General features: G+C 53.1%; 2 protein-coding genes across 30 annotated transcripts in view; one reads left to right on the top strand and one right to left on the bottom strand.

Moving 5' to 3' along the window:
• Positions 1 to 26,552, bottom strand: part of Cnksr1 (connector enhancer of kinase suppressor of Ras 1) — a 460,720-nt gene that overhangs the window by 329,951 nt on the left and 104,217 nt on the right. The gene's annotated exons all lie outside the window — the stretch shown is intronic.
• Positions 1,923 to 26,341, top strand: Ubxn11 (UBX domain protein 11). 29 transcript variants are annotated; one of them, XR_015687505.1, is made up of 16 exons: positions 1,923 to 2,656; positions 8,352 to 8,455; positions 9,153 to 9,181; positions 9,611 to 9,697; positions 12,650 to 12,750; positions 13,154 to 13,208; positions 13,575 to 13,645; positions 16,040 to 16,166; positions 16,867 to 17,130; positions 22,866 to 23,080; positions 23,279 to 23,778; positions 23,893 to 24,528; positions 24,644 to 24,747; positions 25,762 to 25,835; positions 25,918 to 26,058; positions 26,138 to 26,341. XR_015687505.1 is itself a non-coding variant. In XM_087660299.1 (15 exons), exons 3-15 carry the CDS (start codon positions 9,179 to 9,181, stop codon positions 26,319 to 26,321), a joined length of 1,566 nt encoding a protein of 521 aa, XP_087516425.1. In that variant the 5' UTR covers positions 2,601 to 2,656; positions 8,352 to 8,455; positions 9,153 to 9,178; the 3' UTR covers positions 26,322 to 26,341.

The following is a 26,552-nucleotide window of genomic DNA, read 5'->3' on the forward strand; positions in this document are numbered from 1 at the left end:
ACACTGTAGCTGTCTTCTGCTACACAGCAGAAGAGGGCATCAGATCACTTTACAGATGGTTGTAAGCCACCATGTGGTTGCTGGGAATTGAACTCAGGACCTCTGGAAGAGCAGTCAGTGCTCTTAACCACTGAGTCATCTCTCCAGCCCGTTGCTGCTGTTTTTGAGACATGATCTCTCTCTGGTAGTGAGACTAGCCTGGAACTTACAATGTAGCTCAGGCTGGCCTCCATCCATCCATCCATCCATCCATCCATCCATCCATCCATCTGCCCAACCATCCATCCATCCATCCATCCATACATACATACATACATTCATCCATCCATCCATACATCCATTCAACCATCCATCCTTCCATCCATCCATCCACCCACCCATCCATTCAACCATCCATCCATCCATCCCTTTGCTCACTTACACTTCCAATGTATTGATACTTACCAGCTTGAGCAAGATAAACGAGAGGGGACCCTTCCCTTGAGGACTTCATAGGCCTGTATAGGGCGGGGTGTCTGTAGATCACAGAACTGGATGGGAAGGTCACCATGGCATCAGGCTGTAGAGTAGAGTATAACTCTGCTTAAGAGCAGGGAGAAAGGGGTTGGGGATTTAGCTCAGTGGTAGAGCGCTTGCCTAGCAAGCACAAGGCCCTGGGTTCGGTCCCCAGCTCCGAAAAAAAAAAAAAAAAAAAAGAAAGCCCAGAGCTAGTTTCCAGGAGAACAGGCATCTGAGCTAGGGTTTGAAGGAGAAGCAGTGGGAAGTGTTCCAGAAAAAAGCCCAACCCTTGGGAAGGAGCATGCTGCTTCCGGAACATGAGGAGGTTGCAGGGCAGGCCTTAGACTATAAAGGCCTCAAGTAGCATCATAAGCTGGGGGTGACAGGTCTTCATCACAGGTGGTGGCTGCAGCGGTGGCAAAGAGGGAAGAGGACTAGAGAGAGGTAGATTGTATTCTCAGGGACTCCATGGGCTTGGAAGACTCCTTCTCTCTGCTCCCTTCCTCCTGGAGCTGCTAGAACTCAACATTCTCCCTAGCCCCAAAGGAGCCATACCTCCTAAGCCTCATTTCAGGAAATGACCTAAAAGTCAAGTGGATTCTGTTCACCCAAGAACAGAAACTCAGGCACTGGATGGGGTAAAGAGGCAGGCAGTGGAGCTCCATCCCAGAAGTGAAGAGGGAGTCCTGGGTAGTGGGGAAGTTATGCAGACCCATCTCCGAGGTCTCCTAGCATCTAAGGCTTATTTGAGGTTGGAGACTCAGAGAGATTTCCAGAGTCTCTAAGACAGTGGGTGCACTGAGTGGCAAGGGCTGGGAAGGTAACTCTGAGGGGAGTTTAGCAGGGGTTCTCAACCTTCCAATGCTGTGACCCTTTCATCCAGTTCCTCGTGTGAAGTGAGCCCCAACCATAAATGTATTTTGTTGCTACTTAATAACCGTAATTTTGCTACCATTGGATATGCAGGATATCTGGTATGGGTCCCCAAATGGGGTCACAAGCCACAGGTTGAGAACCCCTGGATTAGAGTCTTTTTTTTTTTTTTCTCCTCAAGGCAGGGTTTCTCTCTGTAGCCCTGGCTGTCCTGGAGCTCACTCCGTAGACCAGGTTGGCTTTGAACTCACAGATCCCCCTGCCTCTGCCTCCTGAGTGCTGGGACTAGAGGTGAGTGCCACCACCACCACCAGGCAAGAAATGTTTTTGAAAACAACTGTAGAGGTGTTTGATAAATACGTTGCATTAACCTCTTAATCATCCCAGCAACCCTGTCAGGTAGGCCTTGTTTTCATTTTACAAGTGAAGGAACCAAGATGTAAGTGTGCTCCAGGTCACACTGTCTTTACTGGTGGGACACCGTGCATGGTCCCAACTAAACCATCTCTAGTTACTTTGGTGCTGTTAGTGTAATTTTATTTTTTAGTTAATATTTATTTGGTAACTTATCTCGTGTGTGCATCTGGGCAGTGCCTGTGGGGAAGTCAGAAGGCAGACCCAGGAGCCGTTTTCTCCTTTCGTCATGTGTGAACAGACCAATGATCGAACTAGGTCATCAGGCTTGGTAGTGAGACCAAAGCTTGATAGGCGCTGAGCCATCATCTAGCGATGAGGCCGAGGAAGGGGAAATGACTCACCATACTGGGAGTTGGATATGTTACCCAATTCTTCTACATAGAAACGAGAATTAGAACTTTCCTTCAGGGCATCATCTGGTCCATAAATTAGAGGGGGAAAATGGGATCTAAATATTAAGTAACCTGGATCATTCCAATTCATCTTTGCATGATCAGATGGAAAAACAAAGGAAACATGATTTCCGCAAGATCAAATTAGCACAATATTGGCAATGTCGGGTGAAACACCTTCATGTGTAGAGGTTCCCAAGAATTAAGACCTCTCTCTAGACCTCAAGTCCAGGCATCAAGAACGCTCTCTGACCTCTTAGAGAAGTGCATTCTGGGATTTGAAGTCTCACGTGCAGCTCCTCTTCACTCTGGACCAATAGATTTCGGACTCAGTCAGCTATGCCCGCCTTCGCTGCCGGCTGGTTCGCTAGAGGTCCTCTCGGAATTAGCCAATGAGAAGTGCTCGAGTCCTGGTCGCCTGGGAAACCCCGAGACAACAAGATGGCGGCGCCGCGGGACGGCTCGCTGGCCCCGTGGTGAGTCCCAGCTCCGGATCTTTCTGCCCCTCTAAGTCTTCCGGCAGACCGCGGCCCTCGTCCGGACTCCGAGGGCCGGCGAACTGCATGGCTTGGTTCAGGAGGGATGTGGGGACCCTACTCTCCGTGTCCGCGCGTGGAGGCGGAGCAGGAGGCAGGATCCTGGGACGGGCTTTGGGCGCAGCAGCCTTCATGGTGCAAGCACGCCCAAGAAGGGATTAGGAGGATGTGGCGCAGCCATGAGCCCTGATGTGGCAAGTGATAACCGCCTAGGGCAGCACTGAGTTTGATCCTCAAGATGAAGAGACATAGGGCAGGTTTGTCACCCTCACCGGAGGCGACAACCATACCTTTATAGACTACATCGGTTGTTATGACATGGACCTGTACTGTATTTGGGGGCTGAGGCAAGAGGATTGGAGTACAAAGCCCATCTGGCTATATTGCGAGTCCCAGGCCAATCAGGGCAATTCAGCGAGATCTTACCTCAAATTTTAAAAAAATAAAACAAGGCCAGGAGTTGTGGCTTCCAGCTCTTGGGAGGCTGAGGCAGGAGGATCTCTGAGTTTGAGGCCAGTGTGCTCTACAGAGACTATGTCTCAAAAACAAACAAACAAAAACAAACAAACAAATAACTAAACAAAATAGAAGCTCGTCCCGGTGGTCTACAGACCTGTAAATCTATTCAGGAGGCTGAGACAGGAGGATCACAAGTTCAAAGTCAGCCTGGACTTTAGAGCCAGTTCAAGGCCATTGGGACAATGACTTATATATATTATATATTTATTATTTCATACATGTATGTGTCTGCCTGTATGTCTGTGTACCACATGCATGCCTGGTGTCAGAGGAAGCCAGAAGGTGGCATCACCTCCCTCAAACTGGAGTTACAGGAGGGTTCCGAGCTACGATGCAGTTACTGGGAACCAAAGCCAGGTTCTTCGTGAGCAGCCATTGTTCTTAACCCTGGAGCCATTTTCAAGCTTAAGAAAAAGAATAAGGCTGTAGATACAACTCAGCACTATTGTACGATGTAGCTTGTGGCAGGCCGTGTAGGTTCAATCTCCAGCCCTGAAAATGCTCATTAATTAAAAATAAATTTAAGAGGCTGGAGAGATGGCTCAGTGGTTAAGAGCAGTGACTGCTCTTCCAGAGGTCCTGAGTTCAATTCCCAGCAACCACATGGTGGCTCACAACCATCTGTGATGGGATCCGATAGATGCCCTCTTCTGCGTCTGAAGTGAGGGACAGTGTACTCACATCCGTAGAATAATTCAATACGTCTTCAAAATAAAATAAATTAATACATTTAAAAGGATTGAGCATGTTGCTCAAGCGTAGAACACTTGCCTGGCAAATCAGTGACAAATAAAACGTCTAGGGCCCAGGGGAGAGAGAAGGCACAGCTGTGCCCAGGAGAAATTCCCAGACTGCTCTGTAGCCCATGCTCGCCCTGACTGCCATGGCATGTGCTTTGTAGCCCATGCTAGCCCTGACTGCCATGGTCCTTGCTCTGTAGCCCATGCTAGCCCTGACTGCCATGGAACTTGCATTGGTTAGGCCCTTATCCTCAGGGCCCAGAGTTCAAAGGAAGGGCAGTGTAACAGCTCCAGAAGAATTGTCCTTCATGGCATGGGAGAAAAGGACCTGCAGGAGAGACACGGCAGCATTTGATCTAGAGGGTTTGGTAGCCGACAGGATGAGGAGAAGGTAAAGGAGAGGGGAAAACAGTGCACTTGGGTGATGGGGTCTCATACAGAAGGGAAGATGGAGGGGGTGATTCTGTTGGTCAGTGTTGGATCTGACTGGGGGAGAGTGGTTTTTTCTGTAGTGGTTTTACTGATAACATAATTGACGTAGCCCTCTATCACCCTTCACTGTATAAAACCTACCCATTTTATTGCTTCATTTATAACAAATGGGCAGAGTGGGCAGATCTATTAGTAGCCACCTAGGGTTGGCTGGGAGGGACAGGGTGGGAACTAGAAGTAAGCTATTAAGGTCTACAGATTTTTTGTTTATTTTTTAAGTAGGTCTTCCCGTGTAGCCCTGATTACTTGCTCTGTAGCCTATGCTAGCCCTGACTGCCATGGTACTTGCTCTGTAGCCCATGCTAGCCCTGACTGCCATGGTCCTTTCTCTGTAGCCCATGCTAGCCCTTACTGTCATGGCACTTGCTCTGTACTCGCCTTGACTGCCATGGAACTTGCTCTGTAGCCCATGCTAGCCCTGACTGCCTTGGAACTTGCTCTGTAGCCCATGCTAACCTTGAACCCAGCCTTGCCCTTGCCAGATCACAGGTGTTCACTTGGCCTTTGGTGAATCGGGTCATGTCTGTAATCCACATTCAAAGGCAGGAGGATCTCTGTGACTTTGAAGCCAGCTAGGGTTCTGCAATGAAATCTTGTCTCAAAATCACAAGGGGCTTAAGGGAGGTAGGTTAGTTGGTAAAGCACTTGCCTAGCAAGCTTGAGGACCTGACTTTGATCTTTAGAATGTATTTTAAAAAACAAAACGGGCTGGAGAGTTGGCTCAGCGGTTAAGAACACTGTCTGCTTTTCCAGAGGTCCTGAGTTCAATTCCCAGCAACCACATGGTGGCTCACAACCATCTGAAATGGAATCTGATGCCCTCTTCTGTGTGTCTGAAGACAGCTACAGTGTACTCATATACATAAAATAAATCTTAAAATAAAAACAAAAACAAAAGAGATGTGAAGCTTAGCAAACTGACCGCAGGTCCAGGCTCCTGCTTCCATGTCTGACAGCCGGAACTCTATTTCAGGCTGGAAAGAGAAAACTGATTTCTTCAGGTTATCCTCGGATTTCCACACACACTTCATGGTGTGCACGGGCCTATCTACACATACAAATAAATAAATAATCAAATAAATGTTCAAAAGAAAACGCCTCACGTGGCCAGGCTACCCCAGTGCTGGGGAGATGGAGTCATATGGGTCCCTGGGACTTGCAGCTTGCCAGCTTAGACTGTTTCTCAAGCTCCTGGAAGCAGAACTCCAGGCGATCCTCAGAGCACTGCCATGCATGGTACATGAGTGCTATCTATACACAAATAACAAGTAGTGGTGACAGTTACAGAACTGTAACACTCGGGAGGCTGAGGTAGGAGGATCACAAATTAGAGGCTATCCTGGACTAGATAATCTAGTAAGACCTTGTTCAACACCAAAAACAAACAAAACATTAAAAAGAACTCTTGCCAGGTAGTGGTGGCAGCAGCAGTGCAGGCTTTAACCCCAGCACTTGGGAGGCAGAGGCAGGCAGATCTCTTGAGTTGGAGGCCAGCCTGATCTATAGAGGAAGTTCCAGGACAGCCAGCAGAGGTGCACAGAGAAACTCTGTATCTAAACAAACAAACTGAAGAAGCTTAATTTTATGTATACTTTGAAATGATGAAGTATATGAAGTCTGGCTGGGTCAAGCTAAGCAAGAAAGAAGGTGACTATTATGTGATTCCATTTATGTAACTTTATCAAAGAAGATTCCGGAGCTGAGTGGCAGGAATGGTGTGTCATTTCTCTAGCAGAGGCAGGTGAGATCTCTGAGTTCTAGACCAACCAGAGCTACGCACTGGGACCTTGGGGCGGGGGGGGGGGGATTGGAGAGAGAGAGATTCGAGTTAAAACAATGGTGCTGGCCAGCAGTCACAGATAGTGAGGAGGCAGTTGTGACTCAGGCTGCAGCAGGAGGCCTGTGGGATGGGAGAGGGCTGCTTGGTGGTTAAACCCTATCGGTCCCTGTTATCAGATGGCGCCAGCCTGTGCATACAGACTACAGAAACAGTCGTCCCTGCCCCTCCTGCTCTGTGGTGGCTGTGTAAACGGTGACTACAGAAGGAAGCCTGGTGAAGGGCACCACAGGGCCTCTCAGAAACATTGTCCTGTGAATCTCTGATAATCTCCAAATAAAAAGCTAAATTATATCCTGAGAACAAATAGAAGGGGAATTGAGCGGTTAGCTTAGCCAGAGGAAGCGTAAATGGCTGAGGAGCGACCACTCCAGAAGGGAGGCTACCAACTGCCCGGGAGCCCTGTGTGCAAGGATTAGCTCAGCTGTTTTTGTGGCAGGGATGGTCATGTGGGTGGGAAGAAGTTGAGAGGCAGACAGGGCCAGGTCACCCCTGGGAATTTTATTCCCCCTTCTCCTCCTCTATTTATCTTCTTCCTCCTCTCCCCTTTCTTCCTCCCCTTCCTCATCCCCTTCCTCTCCCTCCTCCCCCGCCCCCCTCTCCTTTTAAAGCATTTATTATTACTTTAAGGTAGGGTCTCACTATGTAGCCCTGGCTGGCCTGGGACAGAGACAAATCGTCCTCCCCAGATGCTGGGATTAAAGTGCGCACCACCATGCCTAGTTTTGTTTTGTTTTGTTTTTTGTTTTAATTATCTTACAGGAGACAAAAGAGTCCTTAGGGAGGTTTGTTCAGGGCTGTGGCATGTCATTGTTTTTGTGAGCCTGGATGATGGGGTGAGGGACCTCTGGTCCCTGCTGAGGAAAGGGTGGGGCAGACTCCCCGACTCCCAGACTCCCTGAAGAAGGTGAGGGAGGAGCCAGTCTGGCTCAGCCATCTCCCTTGCTTTCTGTTGAGGTGAGAAAGACCCTGCTGAAAGGAACCTGGGGAAGAGAGAGTTAATTTCGCTGGTATTTCCCAGGTCACAGTCCAACATGGAGGGAAGTCAGGTAGGGACTGATATAGAGACTTTTAATTCAACCCAGGACCTCTCTGCCTAGGAGTGGCTCCGCCCACAGAGGACTGGGCCCTCCCTTATCAGTTATCAATCAAAAATAGGCCACAGCCTTGTCTGCAGCCTCATTTTTTTTTTTTTTTCGGAGCTGGGGACCGAACCCAGGGCCTTGCGCTTGCTAGGCAAGTGCTCTACCACTGAGCCAAATCCCCAACCCCATCTGCAGCCTCATTGATGGGGCATTTTCTCAGTGGAGGGGTTCCCTCTCAGATGTCTCTAGCTTGTGTCACGTTGACAAAAGCGAACCATCACATCAGGCAAGGTCAGTGTTGCATTTCCAGAGGACGGCTGTGAGTTTAGCCTGAGAAGTGCTCACTTCAGATCCTCCCTAATGGAGATCCCCTCTTTGGCTCTAGACCTGTTAAGACTTTAGTAGGGAAGTCTTTCATGTAGGGAAGACTTTAGACTTTTATGTAGGGAAGAGGGTAGCTCTCTACCTGCTAAGTCATCTGCCTGGTAGGAGCCAAGACCATGCACGTTTTACACGGAGGAAATGAGGTGCCACGAAACACTGCACAGCGGAGCGTGTTTGTGCCCATGGTACATGACTGTGCTCAGCGACGTCTTGCCATTCCACCTCAGAGATGGTGGAGGCGGTACCTGGGGTCTGGAAGCCAGGAGGAGATATCTTGGCTTCTTGCCTGCAGCACAGGGATGAGTCAGTAATCCCACAAGCCTTCGGGGTAGTCTGTGCCCACACTCTACGTTGGGAGAAGTTTCAGGCCCTCCACCCTACCAGGCCAGGACTTGCATGTTCAGACAGAGAAGCAGCATCTTGGAGGAGTCGCTATGTCAGGAACTTCACCCTGCTTTGGAGAAGTGAGGCCTGCTTCTCCCTGGACAGCACTTCTCTTGAGGGAAAGCTGCAGCCTCCTCCTTGTAACCTGAAGCTCTAGATCTCTGCCCCGGACTGACTTCCCTCTTTCCCCTCAGGAGTCCCTGACAGTGAACCCCAACACTGGAGCTATGAGCTCACCCCTGGCCTCTCTTAGCAAGACTCGGAAGGTGCCCTTAGAGTCGGAGCCTGTGAATCCCGGGTAAGGAGCCAGCTGGCCTCTAGGTCTGATGTCCCTCACCTGTCTCCTTGATCCTTTCCTCACCAGAGGAGAATGACCCCTAGCATCTTGGGGGAAGCAAAGAGCAGCAAGTGACTTTCTGTGTCTGTCTTCCTTCTCTTTATGCCTTTAGGAAACTGGTTTGTGTTGGCCAAAGATGGTGGGAGCCCTTCCGTAAGACAGGGCCCTGTGAGAGTGGCTGAGTGCTTGACATTCACTGTTTACATTCATGAATGTTCTGCCAGCCTGGGCCAGCTCTGTGCTCTGTTACCTTATATCTTGAGGCAATCCTTGTGCAAAGCCTCTTCTACCTCCTGTTCCCTTGCTGTCTTTCTGAGAACACTCAGAGTCTGGCTAAGACCAAGATACTCCAGACAGGTTATGTAGCAACCCCAGGGGCCCACAGTACTTCAGAGAAGAGCCAGGGTCAGCTTATGGCCTATCCAAAACGGCCCTGCAGTATCCCCCTCTTTTTCTCTGTTGAGAGGAGTTAAACGCTGTCTGTTGGACAATGTGTCCCTTGGCTACCCTGGCTAAGGACAGATGGGGGTGGGAGTCTTCAAGAGACACAGGCTTAACCTCTATCTCTCTAGCTTTGCATGGGGCCTGGAACTTTCCCTTGGTGGCATTCCAAGGGGCTTAATTTATATTTGTTCCTTCTTCCTGCCTGGGTTCCCAGGAGGCGAGGGATAAGAATCTACGGAGATGGTAAGTGTGTGTTCTGCCTCCACATCCCCTCCCCTCTCACTAGCCCAAATCTTCTTACAACTCGGCATGTATGGAAAGAGCATGCTGAGGTCTTGCGAGACTGGGCATCTGGCCCTCTCCCTGTACTCGAACTCCCTGCCCCTTGCTCAGGGTCTGGGCCACCCGCTTCCTCTGCTCCCTCAGCAGAGAGATCCACACCATCACAGGACTCCTCTGTCCAATAGAAGATGGTCATGGAGACCTCAGAACTATGGGAAGACCAGAGATGTGGACCTCAGCCTCTGTCTTATAGCCTTCTCTCCCCGGAGCCCTGGCCTCCTCACTGGCCTGATGTGCACCTTGTGGGGCAGTGTATAAGCTTCTGGACCCAGGCCAGAGTGATCTCTGGGTTGTGGCCCCAAGCAGTGAACTGGGCATCCCTGTCTGCAGAAGATGAGGTGGACATGGTGAATGACGGACAGGACTCAGAAGAGAAGATCTCTCTCCCTTCCTGCTATGGAGGCATTGGTAGGCAAGGTGAGAGCAGAGGGCTAAAGGGGGTGTGGGTCCCCCTTGCTTGGATCCCAGGGAGAGCCTCTGTGAACAATGGCTCCTACTCTTCTTGCCGGCTGTGTTTAGACGATGCTCCCACTTTCAGCTAGCTGCCCCACTACTGGTATATCCCACATCTGTCCAGGACGGTTTAACCTCCAGCCACATGGTTAGGGATCTGGCCAAGCCCCAGGCCATTCTGTGGCTAGAAACCCTCCAGTTTCCAGCAAGTGTGATGTCAGCAGGTCTGTGATTGAGGCTTAGAGACAGTGCCGGGCCTGAAGGGAGAAGTCAGTCTCCAGTCATCTGCTGTCTTATCTGCATGCTCCAAAAAGGGCTGGGTTCCTTAGGAGGCCATTTCCCCAGAGGGAGGGTGGGCAGATAGGCACTGGGAGGGATCAGGAGTTGGTGATAAGGCTAGAACTTTCCATCGGATGTGACATCTTAAGCAACTTTAAGATCTTCCAGCTTCCCTGTCCTCTGAGGGGAGAGCAACAGGCTGGCGTGTTGTAAGGATTTGGTAAGAAGCTGCTTGGTGGATTCCTAGCTATCACACAGGGTACTCAGAGCAGAGCCCCCATTAGGCAGGGCAGTGGGGAGGTAGGGGAGGTGTAACTGCCAGGAGATCTTGGAATAAACTTCCCTCCATCTGACACTGGCCGGATCTGCCCAGCCCAAGTCCTACAGTGACTTAGTCACAAAGCCAGCATCTCCCACACCTAGCTGGGGACAGTGGTGGTCATACAGCCACCTCCTTCTCTTATAGGGACTGTACATCCTCTTGCTGCTTCTCCCTACCATCTAGCTGGTGTGTCCCCACCAACGTCTCCAACAGGACCTGCCTCCCTGCTTTATGTCTGCTCAGCAGCCCCCTCACCTGCCCCCACCGCTTCCCTTTCGGAGCAGCTCCATGCTGGCTAGGTTGTTGATGGCTTCCCTTGCTCCAGGGTCTTTCTCTTACTGTCCTTGTCAGCACCTCCTTCCTTCCCCAATGTCCACTATGGACATTCTAGCTGCCTGGACCGTCTCCATCTCTCCACGCAGCCCCAGGGATGGCAGCCATGTTCTGTAGACTGGCAGATCCTGAATGTTCCCTCCTCAGTGGCTTAAGATGCTTTGGCTCTGAGTCCCTGACATCCAGTACTGAGTGAGCCTGCCACGAAGGAGATGGTAAAACAGGGGCTTGAAAAAAAAAAAAAAAAAAACAGGGGCTTGAAGATGGCATCGAGGTAGAGTTAAGGTTGTACCAGCTTCCTTCTGAGCCATCCTGCGCTTCCTGTGTGCTCTCATGACAGCGGCTGCAGTTCCTGCTTTCTCTGTACTTAGGGGAGTGTCTACGGTGACAAAGTGGACTTGTGCTGTTTATCTCATTCTCCCCCCCCCCCCCGGAGCTGGGGACAGGCCTTGCTCTTGCTAGGCAAGCGCTCTGCCACTGAGCTAAGTCCCCAACCCCTTATCTCACTCCTTTTAAAATTCTCTTTCCAGAGGGTGGGATTTAACACAGTCAGGGTTGCCTCCAATTTACTGTGTAGCCATGGCTTGCTTTGCACTCCTGGCCTTCCTGTGTGGGATAAAAGTGGCCACCTCCACCAGCACCCTCAAGCTTTAGTTTGAAAAGCTGAAGCAGGAGTCCAGTGTCTTCCCTTGCTAGCAACTGCGTCTCACCAGAGTCCCTCCCCTTCTGCCTGTGAAGAGATACAGGTGTACAGGGACATCTCCCGCAGAGACCCGGCAGCCATATCTAACATCTGTGGTACCCTGCATGTCCTAGTAGTAAGGAGACACAAACAGTGTTATCGCTACACCTCTGAGCATGAAGAAGTCAGGGACCTCCTAACACCTGTCTCTCACACATCGCAGGCTCCTCAGTAGTTCCAAATGTCTCTTAGAATGATTTTTCCCCCTCATCTGGGACCTGAAAGGCCTCATGCACCATTGCGGTGTTTATGCCTGCTTAGATCATCTCCAGTCTTTTAAAACAATGACATTAACTTTTCTTTTTGGGGACAGGATCTCACTATGTAGCCCTGCTGTCCTAGAACTTACTATATAGACCAGGCTAACCCCCAACTCACAGAGATCCTAGCTTTGTCTCCTGGGTGATGGGATTAAAGATGTGGGTCACCGTGCTCCTCTGATGAAGTCCCACCCACTCATGCTGCAGAGTCCAGATGTGCTGTGTGCTGTACTTTGTGTGTATTTGTTCCTGTGTGTGCACACAACACTGTGTATATATGTCAGAGAAAACTCATTCTTTTCCTTCCGTCATGTGGATCCTGGGAAATCCAGTTTAAGCCACCAGGCTTGATGGCAAGGAGACAGCCGAGTAGGTAAAAACACTGGTTATGAATGCCAGAGGCCCTGAGCGTTAAGTCCCCAGCACCTGTATAAAAGCCTCTCGTCAGAGACAAGTAGACTGTGGGGGTTTTCTGCCCAGCCAGCCTACCCCAAACAGCAGTTTTCAGTGCAGCGTTTGCCTAGCATGCATATGGCCCTAGATTCGATCTTTCCACCCCCACAAAAGTGTGGAGAGTGATAGAGAAAGGCATCCAATGTCCTCTTTTGCTTCTGCATGTGTGTGTATGGGATTATGTAACCCTGTACACATGTATGTGTGCGCACGCACACACACACACACACACGCACACACACACACACCAGCTTCCTGAAGCAGCCCACTGATGCCATGGCCCACCATGAGGACTGCGTGGGCTCCCCTACCACCCATGCAGTAGCTGTTGTTGGTGTTGCTGGTTCTGTTCTCGTGGCTTCTTCTTCTCTGGCCCTTTTCATCTCAGCCTCAGCTCCAGGCCTGGCACAGAAACTTTGTCCCCGGGGTTGGGGATTTAGCTCAGTGGTAAGGTCCTGGGTTCGGTCCCCAGCTCCGAAAAAAAGAAAAAAAAAAAAAAAGAAAAAGAAACTTTGTCCCCTTGTCAGGCCTTATGATCCATGACTCGGAGTTGCTGACCTCCATGGCCAGGAAGCTGCAGGAGCTGGAGCAGCAGTTGAAGGCACGGAATGAGGAGATGCTGTCCAAGGTAGGCCCTGAGGGAGGAGACAGCCAGGGAGCACTGCGTCCTCGAATCAAACTGGCTCTTCTGATGGAAGCCGTGACCTGGGAATGACTTGGTCCCAAGAGCTGAGCAGAGGGCAGAGGCTGATGGGTTGTGGGCTGGGCAGGGCTAGCAGGCCGCTGAGCAGAGGCTGTGAGCTGGACACTGGGCGGTGCCGGTCTCAGCCATTGCGGCTGTTGAGAGAGGTGGGTTATCTGAGGCTCAGGGGCAGGGGCTGTACCAAAGGTTGGTAGTGACAGGTGTACGCTCACACTCAGGCAAAAGGTGTGCACTGCCCAGTCGAAGGGCTAAGGTTCACCTCCTCTCCACCCTCTGGGGCTCTGGGACCCACCAGGACTTACACTCACTCTGAGTCTCACTGCTTCAGGAGCAGAAGATCCTGGCCCTGGAGGATTTGGTGCAGACCCTCCAGCAGCACCAGAGTAAGAAGCCCTTGGTCAGGTGCTTGGTTGGGTCCGTGGTTTGTGGGTGCTGGACAGAGGCTTCCCACAGCATCAGGCAGACTCCTGGTGGGGTCTGGACGGCTGGGACCAGAGAGAGATGGCATTTTACCCAGTGCCTAGACTGTACTGTCCAGAGCATACAGGAGCCACACTCCAAGGGGTGAGGGGAAGGGCGGCTCTTGAGAGTCAGTTCAGGCAACCCTCTTCCCACCCTATCAGTGTTAGGAGAGAGGTCTAGAGTCTAGACGGGCCCGGGCAGTTCTCAGAGGGTCCCCAGGAGCCCTTAGGGGCAGACATCTGCAGCCTCCCGCTGTGGCAGGAGAATCTCTCACCTACTCCCCCCAGGCAGCACAACCAGGGAGGAGGAGCTGGAGACACAGTGCATTCAGCTGCAACGGCAGGTTGGAGAGATGGAGGTGAGAGCCCAAGGCTGGCGGAACAGCCGGCCAGGCAGCTCTCCCGAGAGCCTCGAGCGGCCCGGAAGCATTTGCAGAAGCGCCCCCTTGGTATTCTCCAAGCCCCTGTGTTTTCCTGCTCTGGGCTGACTCAGAGTTAAAGCTGGGGGTTGGGGGTGGGAATCTGGCACCATGACACATTACTGCCTTTGGGGCTAAATCAAACCTGAACACAGCCCACTCCTGCTTAATATACTCTCCACTCGCTCTGTTCTAAAGCCTCACTGCAGGTTTATGGCTGGGCCCTGCTCTCCTATCTGGAGCCTCTCTAAGCCCCAGTCACCTCACCTTCCCCTGGCTTTCTGACTGAGCTCATTTCCACCTTAGACCCTAGCCCATGCTGGTCTGTGCGTGGACCGGACCTGCCTCCTCCTGGAGAGGAATTCTCACTCACTTCCCTGAAGCCTTCTGTACCTGACCAATGCAGGCTCCTCACCCTGTGCTTTCTTCTCTCCTCCTGTGGGACCGTACCCTCTACGAAGGGCGCACGGCTCACCCTGGACTTAGTGCTAGGCGGTCTCCTGCCTCAGGCCATGACTTCTCTACCCAATCACTCCGTCACCTCAGTCACTTTTCTTCCACTCAGAATTGTGGTCACGCTGTAAGACATGAACCAGAAGGCACTGGGCACTCAGCAGGGCCCACTCTGCCTCCTCGTGCAAGTGCCCAGTCCTCTGCGGGCCCCCTTCGGGGTCCTTTCTGAAATGTCTCTCTCCAAGCACAAGTGCAGCCATGCTCCAGTCCACTGCAGGCCTGCTCATATCTAGGGCTGTGAGTTACGGCTGCAGATGTACCTCTCCTACGGCTGGGAGTGTGGCAGTGACTCGGGGCAGGGCACAGCCTCAGAGCCAGGTGCACCTCTGGCTCACCTTTCACGTGTGTATTGACTTTGTTAATTGGTTTGTTTTTTTCAGAGAGAGTTTCTCTGGGTAGCCCTGGCTGTTCTGGAACACATCTGTAGACCAGGCTGGCCTTGAACTCAGAGATCAGAGATCAGCCTGCCTCTGCCTCCCGAGCGCTGGGATCAGCCTGGCTGATTCATTAATTGAACAAACCTACATATTTATCCTGGGAGACACTGCCACCGTTAGGCTAGTGGCATCTGAACAAAAAGTCATGGCTCCCACATGCATGAGGCTCACAGTCCACAGAAGCAGAGAGTCACCTGTCACTGACAGAAATATGAGAGGGCAGGAAATAGTCAGTTAGGGGTGGAGCTGGAGCCGGGAGGGGGCGAGAAGTGTGTGTGTGTGTGTGTGTGTGTGTGTGTGTGTGTGTGTGTGTGTGAGAGAGAGAGAGAGAGAGAGAGAGAGACAGACAGACAGACAGAGAGAGACAGAGACAGAGAGTCAGAGAGAGACAGAGACAGAAGGGCATCAGGGTTTCACAACAGTCAGCTGGTGCCCATGCCAAAGCAGGGCAGAGAGCTGCAGGGTAGCCGGCAAAGAGGAAGAAAGTGGTTACAGAAAGAGAGACTACTCTAGCCAGGTGTGGTGGACTCGCCTTTAATCCTAGCACTTGGGAGGCAGAGGCAGGCACATCTCTGTGAGTTCGAGGCCAGCCTGGTCTACAGTGTGAGTTCTAGGACAGCTAGCTACACAAACCCTGTCTTGAAAAAACAAAAAAGAAAAGAAAACAAAAAAAGTGTAGAGTGTAGATGATTCTTTCTGGGCTGGGGAAAAGGTTCTGTCAGTAAAGTGTTTGCTTTGCTTGGTCCCTAAAATCTATTTAAAACATCAGAGAAGCCAGGAATGGGTCTCGGATCGCTCCTCAGAGCTGAGGAAACAGTGGAGTAGACCTCTGGTGCTCATTGTGTAGCCTTGGCATCTGGGCAAGGCCTAGGCCTTCAACTGAAAAGCACCAAGATGGGCAATGCTTGAAGAATGGCCCCCGGCCTGTCCTTGGGTCCCACATCAAGTGCACGTGTGTGTGTGCACCTGCACGCACCTGTGATCAGACACGGGCACACACTTAGCGGAGCATGGCAGAGATAAGAGGGCGGCTCACTCCTGTAGCGCAGGTATCTTTGCCTCTCCCTTAGGCTTGACCCACACTGTCCTCGGAGCTGAGGTGGCCAGCTCTGTGGAGTTCTGGAGTAATGCACTGTGTTAGGTACTGGCATGAGGGTCTTACTGAGCGCAGTGAGGCAAGGTGGTCATGTCTCCCTCACAGAGAAGGAGTGGAACCTGCTGTTCTAGAGGTCAAGGGCTTTGCAGTCACAGGCAAGAAGTACTCAGGGCCTCCAGCACATTCTTTGTCTAGGCCGCCCTGTGCTGACTGGGGGTTGGCCATGTGATGTTTTCCATGGAAATTGGATGGGTGGTGCAGCACCCCTCTCTGTCTTCTGCCTGACAGCGGTTCCTCAATGACTATGGCCTGCAGTGGGTGGGCGAGCCCATGGACCAGGAGAACTCAGAGGGAAAGATAATCTCTGAAAGTGATGAGCGAGACTGGATGAAGGCCAAGAAGTTCTGGAAGCCAGGTAGAGCATCTGCCCTGGCCCCCGTCCACCAGCTTCCTGACGGCCTGCCGCTCTTCCAGAGGCCCATTGTTTCAAGCCCTAGCATCCCAACATGGGGCTGAGGTGGGCAGTGCTGAGTTACCCAATGCCTTCTCTGGGAAAGAAAAGCCAAGGTCTCCCTCCCTGGTCTCACTTTAGTCTCTGCCTGCTCATCTAAGGGCCACAGAGGCCCAGAGTTACTAGACATATGATGCTTGCCCCTCTTCCCAGAGAGAGTAGCCTTCTATGTAGCCCTGACTGTCCTGGAACTTACTAATTAGACCAGGCTGGCCTCAAACTCACAGAGATCTGCCTGCCTCAGCCTTCTGAGTGCTGGGGTTAAAGGTGTGCATTGTCACTGCCCAAGGCCACTGTCTTTAAACAAACAACCAAACCTCACCTGGCATGTACTGTACCTTTAATCCCAGTACTTGGAAGCCTGGCTCAGGAAGATTGAGAGTTCAAGGCCAGCCTGGACCACATAAAGAGATTGTGTCTGGTTAGGGGACTGGGGAGGAAAAGGCTCTGGGAAAGTGTTTTCCCTGTCAGGTTTCCAGGCCTCACCACCTCCCTGTCCCGGTGCAGGTTTGTGTGGGCCAGGGTGAGGGATCTGCTCTGACAGGTCCTGATTTCGTGGTTTTTCGTTGTCATCTTTCATTTTGATTTGTTTTGTTCTTCCCAGACAGGGTTTCTCTCTGTAGCCCTGGCTGTCTTGGAACTCACTCTGTAGACCAGGCTGGCCTCAACTGGGAGATCTGCCTGCCTCTGCCTCCTTTCTTCATTGTTAACCACTGGCGTTTAGTGGGGACCCAGCCCGCCTTGTCCTTAGATATGGAGCCACAGATTGTTTCCTGGACAGGGCCTGTTCCCTTTGAGGTGGTGAAGATCCATCCCTAGGCTCCAGAATCTAACTCGGATCCCCTCATTTCTCCACTCCTTGTTCAAGGTTGGTTTGTGATTTGAGCAAGCCACTTCCCTTCCCCGAGTCTCAAGTTCATCAACAAAATGGGGCACGCTCTTACCTTCAGGGTTACAAGGAAGAAAAGCAGGTGCTTGCATGACTTGCTCCTGCTTCCCAGGCTTGAGGGAAGGAGGAGCATCCTGGTGGCATCACCCCCAAGGGGAGTCAAGAGGATGACAGCAGTGTTGCCGTCAGAAGGCTCTTTCTGAATAGAACCCCAGGGTCTAGGGCTCAGGCTATGGCTCAGTGGGTAGGGTGTTTACCCTAAAGACCTGGGTGTGTTACCCAGCACCTGTTAGGACGGGCATGGTCATCCACACGTGCAATCTCAACACCCAAGAGGGAAAGACAGGCAGGTCAGAAGCTCAGAGGCGGTCCTGGGCTGTGGAGCAGTTATGAGGCCAGCCTGGGCTACAAGAGACTGACCATATGTTAAAAAACAAACAGGGCTGGAGAGATGACTCAGGGTTGGAGAGCTTGCTGCTCTCCCAGAGGTCCTGCCTTCCGTTCCCAGCACCCACCCACATTGGATGGCTTGCCCGCCTGTGACTCCAGTGCCAGGGATCCAAACACCTTAAACCCTGTTACAAGCATCAGCCCACCTTGTATTTAGGCCTGGGCTTCATCCCTCTCCCCCTAAATCAAGACAGGACTTCACTATGTAGCTCTGACTGTCCTGGAACTCTGTCTTGGAACTTGCTATGTAGACCAGGGTAGCCTCGAACTCCTGCCTCAGCCTCCAAGTTTTAGGATTAAAGCCATGTACCATGCCCGTCTCTTAATGCTTTCAAAGCATTTTGAATAAACAGCCTTGGCATGGGCCAAAAAGTCTGCCATTTTATAGCAAACTAAGGCAGAGTGTCTGAGTTGAGCAGAGGGGCCACACTGGGAGGTGGTCCCAGGCATGTGATAGAAGATGAGGTAGATGTCGCCGTTATGGAGGGCACGAGGAGCCGGGAGCCAGGATCCTTAGCCTTTTTGACCGATGGAGGGGAGAGAGGAGTCAGAGGTGGCCCTGGCTGTGAGAAGGTGCTGGGAGCATGTGTGGCCCCAGGCTGTGGGAGGTAACCTGAAGCCCTGCTGGGCAAGGTCTGTGCGTCAAACATGAGTAGCCCAAGGCCTGGCACTCTGATCACAGTTCTCCAGGGGCTGGGTCACAGCGGGTGGCTCTGGATGCTGAGTATGCCCGAGGGTTTCTGGCTTTGCCCCCAGAGCCCGCCACACTGGTGGGTTCTGCTTCTTGTGGTCCTCACACCCTGGAGAGCAGCCTTCCTTCTGGTGGGAGGTTCTGCTTCCTTTAGGAAATGGTTCGACCACATGGCTGATCTCTGAACATACCTTCTACAGGTCCTAAGTACTTCCCCCACAACCCTCCCCAAACAGCATCCAGTGCTCTGTCGGCACGGCTCCGACTCCGGCTCTGAAGCCATGGTGGAGACCACCGTTGCCCTCCACCTTGGCGTTCCCGCGCCCTAAGAGCCCTCTGCACTTTTCTCTTGCTTTTGCCTTTCAGTGTGGGGGAGGCCTTTAGTTCTCCTGCCAGGTGAAGAAATATTTTCCATGTCTAGCTTTTCCTCCTGGGGACACCCTCTCGTCTCAGGGACTAACCTGACGTTATCCCGGGGCCTCTGGTACCAGCCTTGGCTTCTTGCTGCCTTGTGTCTGGGCGTCTGTCACTTCCTATAATTGCCAGCGGGCAGGCGAGCCAGAGCATCTGTGCCCAAGAGGGGTGATTAAAATGTTCTAGGTCCAGAACTTTTGCCTTAGGGAGGATTGCCAGTTTCTCCATGAAGGGGGCCTGGGAAGGGGAGCCCAGGAAGGGGGTGATCAGCAGTGGGACCTCAGCCTCTCACCAGGATACAGACGTCACATCGGCTACTGTGTCAAGCACTTCAGGGGACAGTCCTGCTCTGGCCACAACACACAGCAGGTTTTGGACCCGGGTGATGAGAACCTAGTGGGCTTGGTGCTCGTCTCTCTCCTGTTTTTCCTCAAATTCCCACCGTCCTGCCACATTGCTCACCTCTTACTAGGTCCCTACCTCCATCCCTAGTCTCCGGCCCAACTCCCAAGCCCCTGGAGCTTCTCACATTCTTAGGTCAAGAGACCACACTGGCAGCCGGCTCGATTTGCCCTGGCCTAGTCCTGGGTAGGAGAGCTTCTCCTGAACTCACTTTTATCTGGACATTGCCCCTGCAGCAGATCCACAGATACCTGGGCTGCTACTGTAGGGTGCCAATGTCTCATGGGAAGAGCAGTGCTGGAGCGAGGGCTTTAATGGCTCAGGCTAGGTGTTCTGGGGGCAGCTAGCATGCTCTGAACTCACTGTCTCTTCCACTAGTGACACCCAGGAGCACGCAGCACAGTGCTTGGCACAAGGAAGTCTATGGTGCCTGGGTATCTGGGACTGCCCGTCCCCTAGAACAGCCCCAAGTTCAGCTGCAGAGGTCAGGGTGAGAGCAGCAGGCATCAGGACAAACCTGCTTTGGTGGAGGGTGTGCTCCGGAACTACCCAGTCTCCGCTTCTCTCTGCCTGGGCTCCACTGCGGCTCAGCGAGCATGCCTGCAGGGAAGTGACCTGAGTAGGCCTGGCTTGCAGAGCTGTGGTAACAATAGCTGTTTCCTGGTGCAAGAAGCTGAGAGGTGGGCTAAGCCCCAAAGCAGCAGGTTATCCACTCAGCCCAGCAGTGGCGGGGCCTGTGCCTGCTGTGGGCGATGCAGTCCACATGGGGCCTCTCACTGCTGTTTGGCATCCTGACTCCTCTAGGGTATGATCCTGAGGGGACAGGGCTCTGGGAGACCCTCAGAGCCCAACAGAACCACACTGCTCCGACCTACTGACTGGCAGGCAGCTATACAGGTGGACAGTTGGCTCAGCACATGCTTCTGGGGGTGCCCCCCTGAGCCAGGTTAGGGTTCAGTGCTCTAACCCGTGTTTGAGAAGTGCCCAGAGTAGTTGGAAGGCAAGAGATCATACCCAAAATGACAAGAATGTGTGACAAGGGCCAAGGGAATGGGCTCAGGGGCAAAAGAGCCAAGCAGGAGTGCCAAGGGTTCCTGGCAGGGTTCAAGGTAGGGCATGGTGTAGCCTGAGGCCAGAGTACGTTGGGACAGACAACGGCAGCCACCCTCTGAGCTGAGCTTCCCGGATGTTCACTTTCTCTCTTTACATAAGAGGAAGTTCAGACTCAGAGAAGCTTGCCTCAGCCTGCGGAGATCACAAGCAGCAGCTCTGGCTGTATGGCCTTGGAGAGCCAAGAAAGAGCCAAGTGGGGACAGGTCAGGCCAGCACCTGGGAGGAGGGAGGCAGGAAAGTGAGGAGTTCAAGGTCACCCTCAGCTTCCTAGAGTGTGGGCTCCATAAGTCCCTGTCTTAAAGACAAAACCAAACTTCTAAAGTTACATGAAGTCTCAAAGGTCTTCCCTTGCACTGTGGCCCTTCCTAGTAGGGGTCCCAGGTAGCTGTGTCCCAAGGGCCATCAGGGAGCAGCTGCCACCTACACAGAGAGCTAAATGAGTCACGTAGGCCCTGCAAGGCTTCCCTGATCTGGAATTTGATACCTCACAAGGCTTCTAAGGGCCATGAAGTCAGGCCCACTGACCTGATCTTGAGCCCTGGTCGGGGTTCTTACCTGCCCATCCCACAAAAGGGACATGTCACTCCCTTGGCTTGAGCCAACACAAGGCTTGCTTTTTGGCTTAGGCTGTTTTGGTGGGAGCTCCCGCCACAGTTTTCTCCAGACGAAGGCTTCCACGGAGGCTTCCACTGAACTGTGTTGTGCTCACTGACTTACAGCTCTGCCCTGGACTGGCCATACTGGACTCATCCTGCCCTACTTCCTGAACGTTTCTCCATGGAGCTGTGCTTCCTTCTCCTTGGGTGCCCAGCCTCTCCCTCCTGCCCATTGACCTAATGGCAGCCCAGCTCACCCTACCTACTCAGTCCTTTCCTGACCCGGACTAAGTTTCTTTTACTTTCTAGGCAGAAAACAGACCAGTTCCCTTTGCTTCCTGTCTCTCCCTGCTGTCTGCCTCCACATCTCTTTTCTATGGAAACGCTCTGCCACCAAACCCCATAACCCCTGTCCTCCGGGCCAGAACTCTGAGGCAAACTTTTGCCATCAGGATTTCTCAGTACCATCCCAGGGACTTCAGTCTGTCCCCTTCCCCCATTGCCCACACCCTGGCTATGCCTTAATCCTTGACTCTGAAGTTGCTTGTTTTACATAGCAGCATTGGGCCCATTCTATGGCCGACCTCACTGTGTCGCAGGTATGGGGCCAGCCTTAGAGGACATATTCTCTGGCCTTATTTTTAGGCTTTTCAGTTTGTTCCTAAAATAAAGAAAACCCACGTCGGTATCAATGTGGGGCAGGGGTGCAATGCAGCCGATAGACTGCTTGCTTCACATCCATGAAGCCACGGGTTCAGTTCCCAGCATCCTATAACCTGGGCTGGTTTTGCTCACACAATAGGGAAGCACAGAGGCAGGAGGGGCAGCATAGCCCTTTGGGTAGTAGCCAGTGCCAGGGAGAAGGGAGGGCTCAGGGAGGGCTCAGGAGGGCCTACAGCTCAGCTGCTGTGGAGAAAACAGGAAACACAGCCCCTGCGCCTGTACTTGCACTTGGGGGTAAGCAGTTGGATCCCCTGCGCCCTGACCTCAGGAACACAGCTCTCAGGAAGTCACAGCCATTTGTGGGATGTTTATACTCTAGGGGTGCCTAACGGGGCCTCGCCAGTCCACTCTGCCTGCCACCCTTCTCTTACGGCCCCTTCCTGAGTGTCCTTGTCTGCACCCCGAGAACTGTGCACGGCCGTGTGTGCAGCAGCCTCCAGAGGAGTCCAGAACCTTGGCAGATGCTCAGCCTGTGACCATCTGGTCTGCAGCCGCCCCACACCCTAACAGCCATCTGTCCCTACCCTTCCCTGCCCTCCTTGATGATACAGCTGGGTTCTACGTCCCACTTGCCAGGTGGCCTGGGATGTGTCCGTCACCGCCTTTCTTTTTCCCAATACTGTTTCCCCGTGAATTAAGTGGAGGTTAAACAGCCCGAGTACCATTTGTACAAGGTAGAACGGATGAACTTGGGCAGTCCAGGCTGTCCCAAGTTAACCCTCATGTGGCCACTTACTTGGTGCCTTATTGCCACCCAGAATGTTGTGGTAAGGCCAGGCAGGAAAAAGGGCAGGAGCTGGGATTTGAACCATAAACGCTTTGATCTAAAGCTGGGAGCTTCGCCAGTCCAGGGCCCAACACAGGTCTGGTGTCAAACTTTACTTTTGCTCTTAATGCTGTGCATTGCTAAGGAGCGAGTGAACACTTTCTGGCCTCAGTCTCCATCTCTGAAAATGGGAAGGAACGTAACCCCTACAATGTAGGATCAGTCACAGGTGGAAGAAACAGGACGATGCGTACTAAGCCCCTGACCCAAAGTGACTGTCCTGCTAGATGTAATGACACCCATGTAATCCTAGCACCTGGGAGGTGGACGTAGGGTCAGATGGTGTTCAAGGTCATCCTCACCACAGTCAGTTAAAGCGAGGTGGATCAGGGCTGGAATAAAACGTTCAGAGTAAGTATCCAGTAGCTGCCTCTGCTCGCCAGTGTAGTTGCCCTTAGGAGCTGAGACCTCTGCTCAGTGTGGGAGGGTCCCCAGAAGTCAGAGCTGCCAGGGCACACAACAGCCACAGAGGCTCATGGGCATCTATCCCTTTTGCCAGGGGATTCCATTGTGCCCCCCGAGGTGGACTTCGACAGACTGCTGGCCAGTCTACAGGATCTGAGTGAGCTGGTGGTGGAGGGAGAGGCCCAGGTGACACCAGTACCTGGTGGGGCTCAGTTCCGTACTCTAGAGCCCATCCCGCTGAAGCTCTACCGGAATGGCATCATGATGTTCGATGGACCCTTCCGGCCCTTCTACGATCCCTACACGCAGGTAGGATTGAGCTCTGGACCCATGCCTACTCACCCCTGCCTGGGCATGGTGGAGTGTCACTCCAAGAGCTTGCCCTCAACAGAGTACACAAGTCCCATCCCTCCAATCTCGGAGCTCCCAGTATTTCCCAGTGTGATGCTTATGGCTTGGCATAGCATGGCATAGCATGGCTACAGAGGCCTGTTCACCTCCCTGCAGCGCTGCCTCCGGGACATACTGGATGGCTTCTTTCCCTCAGAGCTGCAGCGGCTGTATCCTGATGGAGTCCCCTTTAAGGTAACCGGCACTCCTCAACCCACCCTTTCCCTGTGCAGCGTTGGAGAGAATGGGGATAGTAGCTTCCTCAGGGATCAGCCTTCCTAAGAGGGAGCCATCCACTCGAGGGACCCACCCATTCAGGATGCCCCACAGGAGGGGTAGCTGGGACCAAAGTGAGGAGGCTGTCGTGGCCACAATGGCCATGAGGCTCCCCCAAGCTGAGCAGCCGACAGTGCCCTCTGCTGGCATCTTGAAGGTACAGCATTGCCAGTGGGACCACCATTCTGCCCACCCTTCCCAACATTCAGGGCACCTTAACAGCCTGGGACTCCTGAGGAATCTGTAATGCACAGTGGGCCTAGTTTCCCCTAGAAGTTTCTGAAACCACATCGTTGGGGTAGAAGGCAGGGCATGAGTTGCAAATGCTGAAAAGAGGCAGAGTTGGCGGGTTGGGGATTTAGCTCAGTGGTAGAGCGCTTGCCTAGGAAGCGCAAGGCCCTCGGTTCGGTCCCCAGCTCCAAAAAAAAAAAAAAAAAGAACCAAAAAAGAGGCAGAGTTGGCTGAGCTGCAAGGACAGTTGAGCCCATCTGCTGCCAGGCTGAGTGGGATGAAGGCTGCTCTCATGGGGGGAAGGCAGCAGCAGGCTCCAGAGGCGGGTTGTCTCCACAGCGAGGGTGTGTGCCATCGCGATGCACAAGATAGCGTGAGTCAGGACAGGGTTCTGAGGTGACTGCATAAAGACAGTTTTGGAATTATGCCTTGACAGAGCAGCTGTACGACATGCAGGGATGGAGTCTGAACTGTAGACTAGACCAGAGCAGGAACTCTACCCTTCCCTGACATTCAGACCCCCAGTGGGGGGGGGTCTTCAGTACTATGACTTCTGCTAGCATGAGTGAGAGGGGTGCTTGCACGAGGGGCTGAAGTGATAAGAGTGTGATCTGGAGTGCTCTTGTGTTAGGCCATCCCTTGGGTTGCTCTTGAGGCCTCTGGGCAGGCAGGAGTGGGGGTGAGGTTTCAGGGCTGAAGAGTTGGGCTCCCCACTTCTGTGGCCTTTTCTCCCTGTCAGGTAAGCGACCTGCGAAATCAGGTCTACCCAGAGGACGGGCTGGGCCCATTCCCAGGTGAGGGTCGTGTGGTGGGCCGGCAGAAAATACGCAAGGTCACAGACAGGGTGGAGGAGACTTCAGGTAAGCTGGGCCCCAAGGCTGGCTGGGGGGCTGTGCAGAGCGAGCTTCAGGTGGCCTCTCCCAGCACTTACAGTCCCTCCTGGGCCAAGGCTCCCTCCCAATGCCCTCCCTGCAGGCTCCAGGATGACTGCTGAGAAATTTCTGAACAGGCTTCCCAAGTGTGTAATCCGACAAGGCGAGGTGATTGACATCCGGGGCCCCATCAGGGACACCTTGCAGGTGAGGCCAGCCCTAATTACCCAGCAGCCTTCTGCAGGGGACTTTTATCATCAGCCATGGCTCAGCCTACAGTCTCTTGCCAGGAGGCAAGGAGACCCTCAGAACTATATCATGTCTCTGTGGACCTGGTGAGGATTCTGTGCCCCAGCCCCCCACAGGGCAATGGGGTTGGTGGCAACAGCTGAGAGGGTGAGGGTTTGGGGCCAAGGCCCAGGTCACATTCTTGAGGAGCTTGGCTTAGGTGCTCCTTGCTAATTGTCGCACAAGCCTTTCAGGTGCTCAGTTCGTTATCTTCTGTCATCACTCCCGCTCTTCCTTCCCAAGTCTCCACCCAAAAGAGGGTGTTAAGCACTCCGACGCCTGTCTCCTCTGCCCTGCGTTGCCTTGTCCACTTTGGCCGCCCTCGATCTCCTCCCTGCAGCCCACCACCCAGGCCTAGGCTCCAGAGTGTCGCACAGATGCCCCTTCTGTGCTGGCTTTTCTACCTCATTTCTGCCCCTGCCAGCCTTGTGCCCCAACAGCCTTGTCTGTTGGCATTGTGTGGGGATTCCTGGAGAAAGCCAAGGTCACTGTCCTGGCATTGAAGGTCCATTTTGTGTCACTGCCCTCTCTATCTGACTTTCCCTTCCTGCTTGCCTGATTTGGTTCCTTGCTTCAAGAGCTGTCAACTGCTGGCAGGTCCCCAACTCCATTCCCTCCTTCCATGTCCTGTGGGTCAGCATTATTACACTTGCTCCTGTCCCATTCCAGATGCTGCAGGCTAGGTTAGGTCCCCAAGCTTGGCCTCCATCTGGGCGGGCTTGTTCCTCACACTGGACTTCGAGGGAGACAGTGTTGCCTTCCAGGGCCTCCCTTCCTTTCCATTTCTTGGGCCTCAGTTGACACAGAACACCTCGGCTCTTTAGCTCACTGGTCCCATCCAATCCTGCTCAAGAATGAGCCAGTCCCCCTAAGGTGGAGGACATGATCCAAGTGGGGCCTAGGCTCCAGCCACTCTCCATGGCTGCCTTCCAGAACTGCTGCCCAATGCCTGTCCGGATCCAGGAGATCATAGTGGAGACACCTGCCTTGGCCTCTGAGCGGCAGAGGTGAGGGTTGGGCAGGGGCAAGAGCCGGGTGGAAAGGAAAGGACCTGGAGCTGGGGAGCACTGAGGGCCTTTGGATCTGCAGGACCCAGGAGTCGCCTAACATGCCAGTGCCTCCACTCTCCATGCTGCGCATCAAGTCCGAGAATGGGGAACAGGCCTTCCTGTTAATGATGCGGCCTGAGGACACCATTGGTGACGTGCGAAACCTCTTAGCACAGGCCAGGTGGGTGTAGGGCAGGACTGGGGGCTGTGGGGGAGCCCTGGGCTGTGGCCTGGCCTAATGCACTCTGATGGACACCCAGGGACATGGATTCAGCTGCCTTTGAAATCTTGAGCACCTTCCCACCCACAGTCTACCGGGATGACACAGTGACTCTGCAGGCCGCAGGCCTGGTTCCCAATGCAACACTGCTCTTACGGACTCGCAGGGTTCTGCCGGCGAACCCCAGCTTTGGGACTGATTCCGGCCCGGGCTCACTGCCCTGAATAAAGTGGCGCCCCTGACACCTTGGGCTCCATGAGGCTCTCTAGAGGGGAAGGATGGGCTAGGGAGGGGTGGTACAGACACTTAGGGCTGTAACTGGAGCCCCAGCCCACATAGCCACTGACTCTCTGTCCCCTGGGTTCCTGTTCTCCAAGTTGTACTAAGTGGATGCAGTGGAGGGAGTGGCCAGCCTGGGCTGGGTTGGCTGTCTCTGTCAGCGGGGACAGGGGAGC

Source organism: Rattus norvegicus, chromosome 5 (genome assembly GCF_021556685.1).
Source record: "Rattus norvegicus strain SHRSP/BbbUtx chromosome 5, alternate assembly SHRSP_T2T, whole genome shotgun sequence".
Taxonomy (NCBI): Eukaryota; Metazoa; Chordata; class Mammalia; order Rodentia; family Muridae; genus Rattus; species Rattus norvegicus.

Bases quoted from the DNA above. Each gene is read 5' to 3' on its own strand.
- Ubxn11 (XM_087660299.1), top strand. The intron at 23,357-24,407 runs GTAACCGGCACT...TCTCCCTGTCAG, and splicing joins CTGATGGAGTCCCCTTTAAG to GTAAGCGACCTGCGAAATCA. The intron at 26,059-26,137 runs GTGGGTGTAGGG...ATGGACACCCAG, and splicing joins AACCTCTTAGCACAGGCCAG to GGACATGGATTCAGCTGCCT.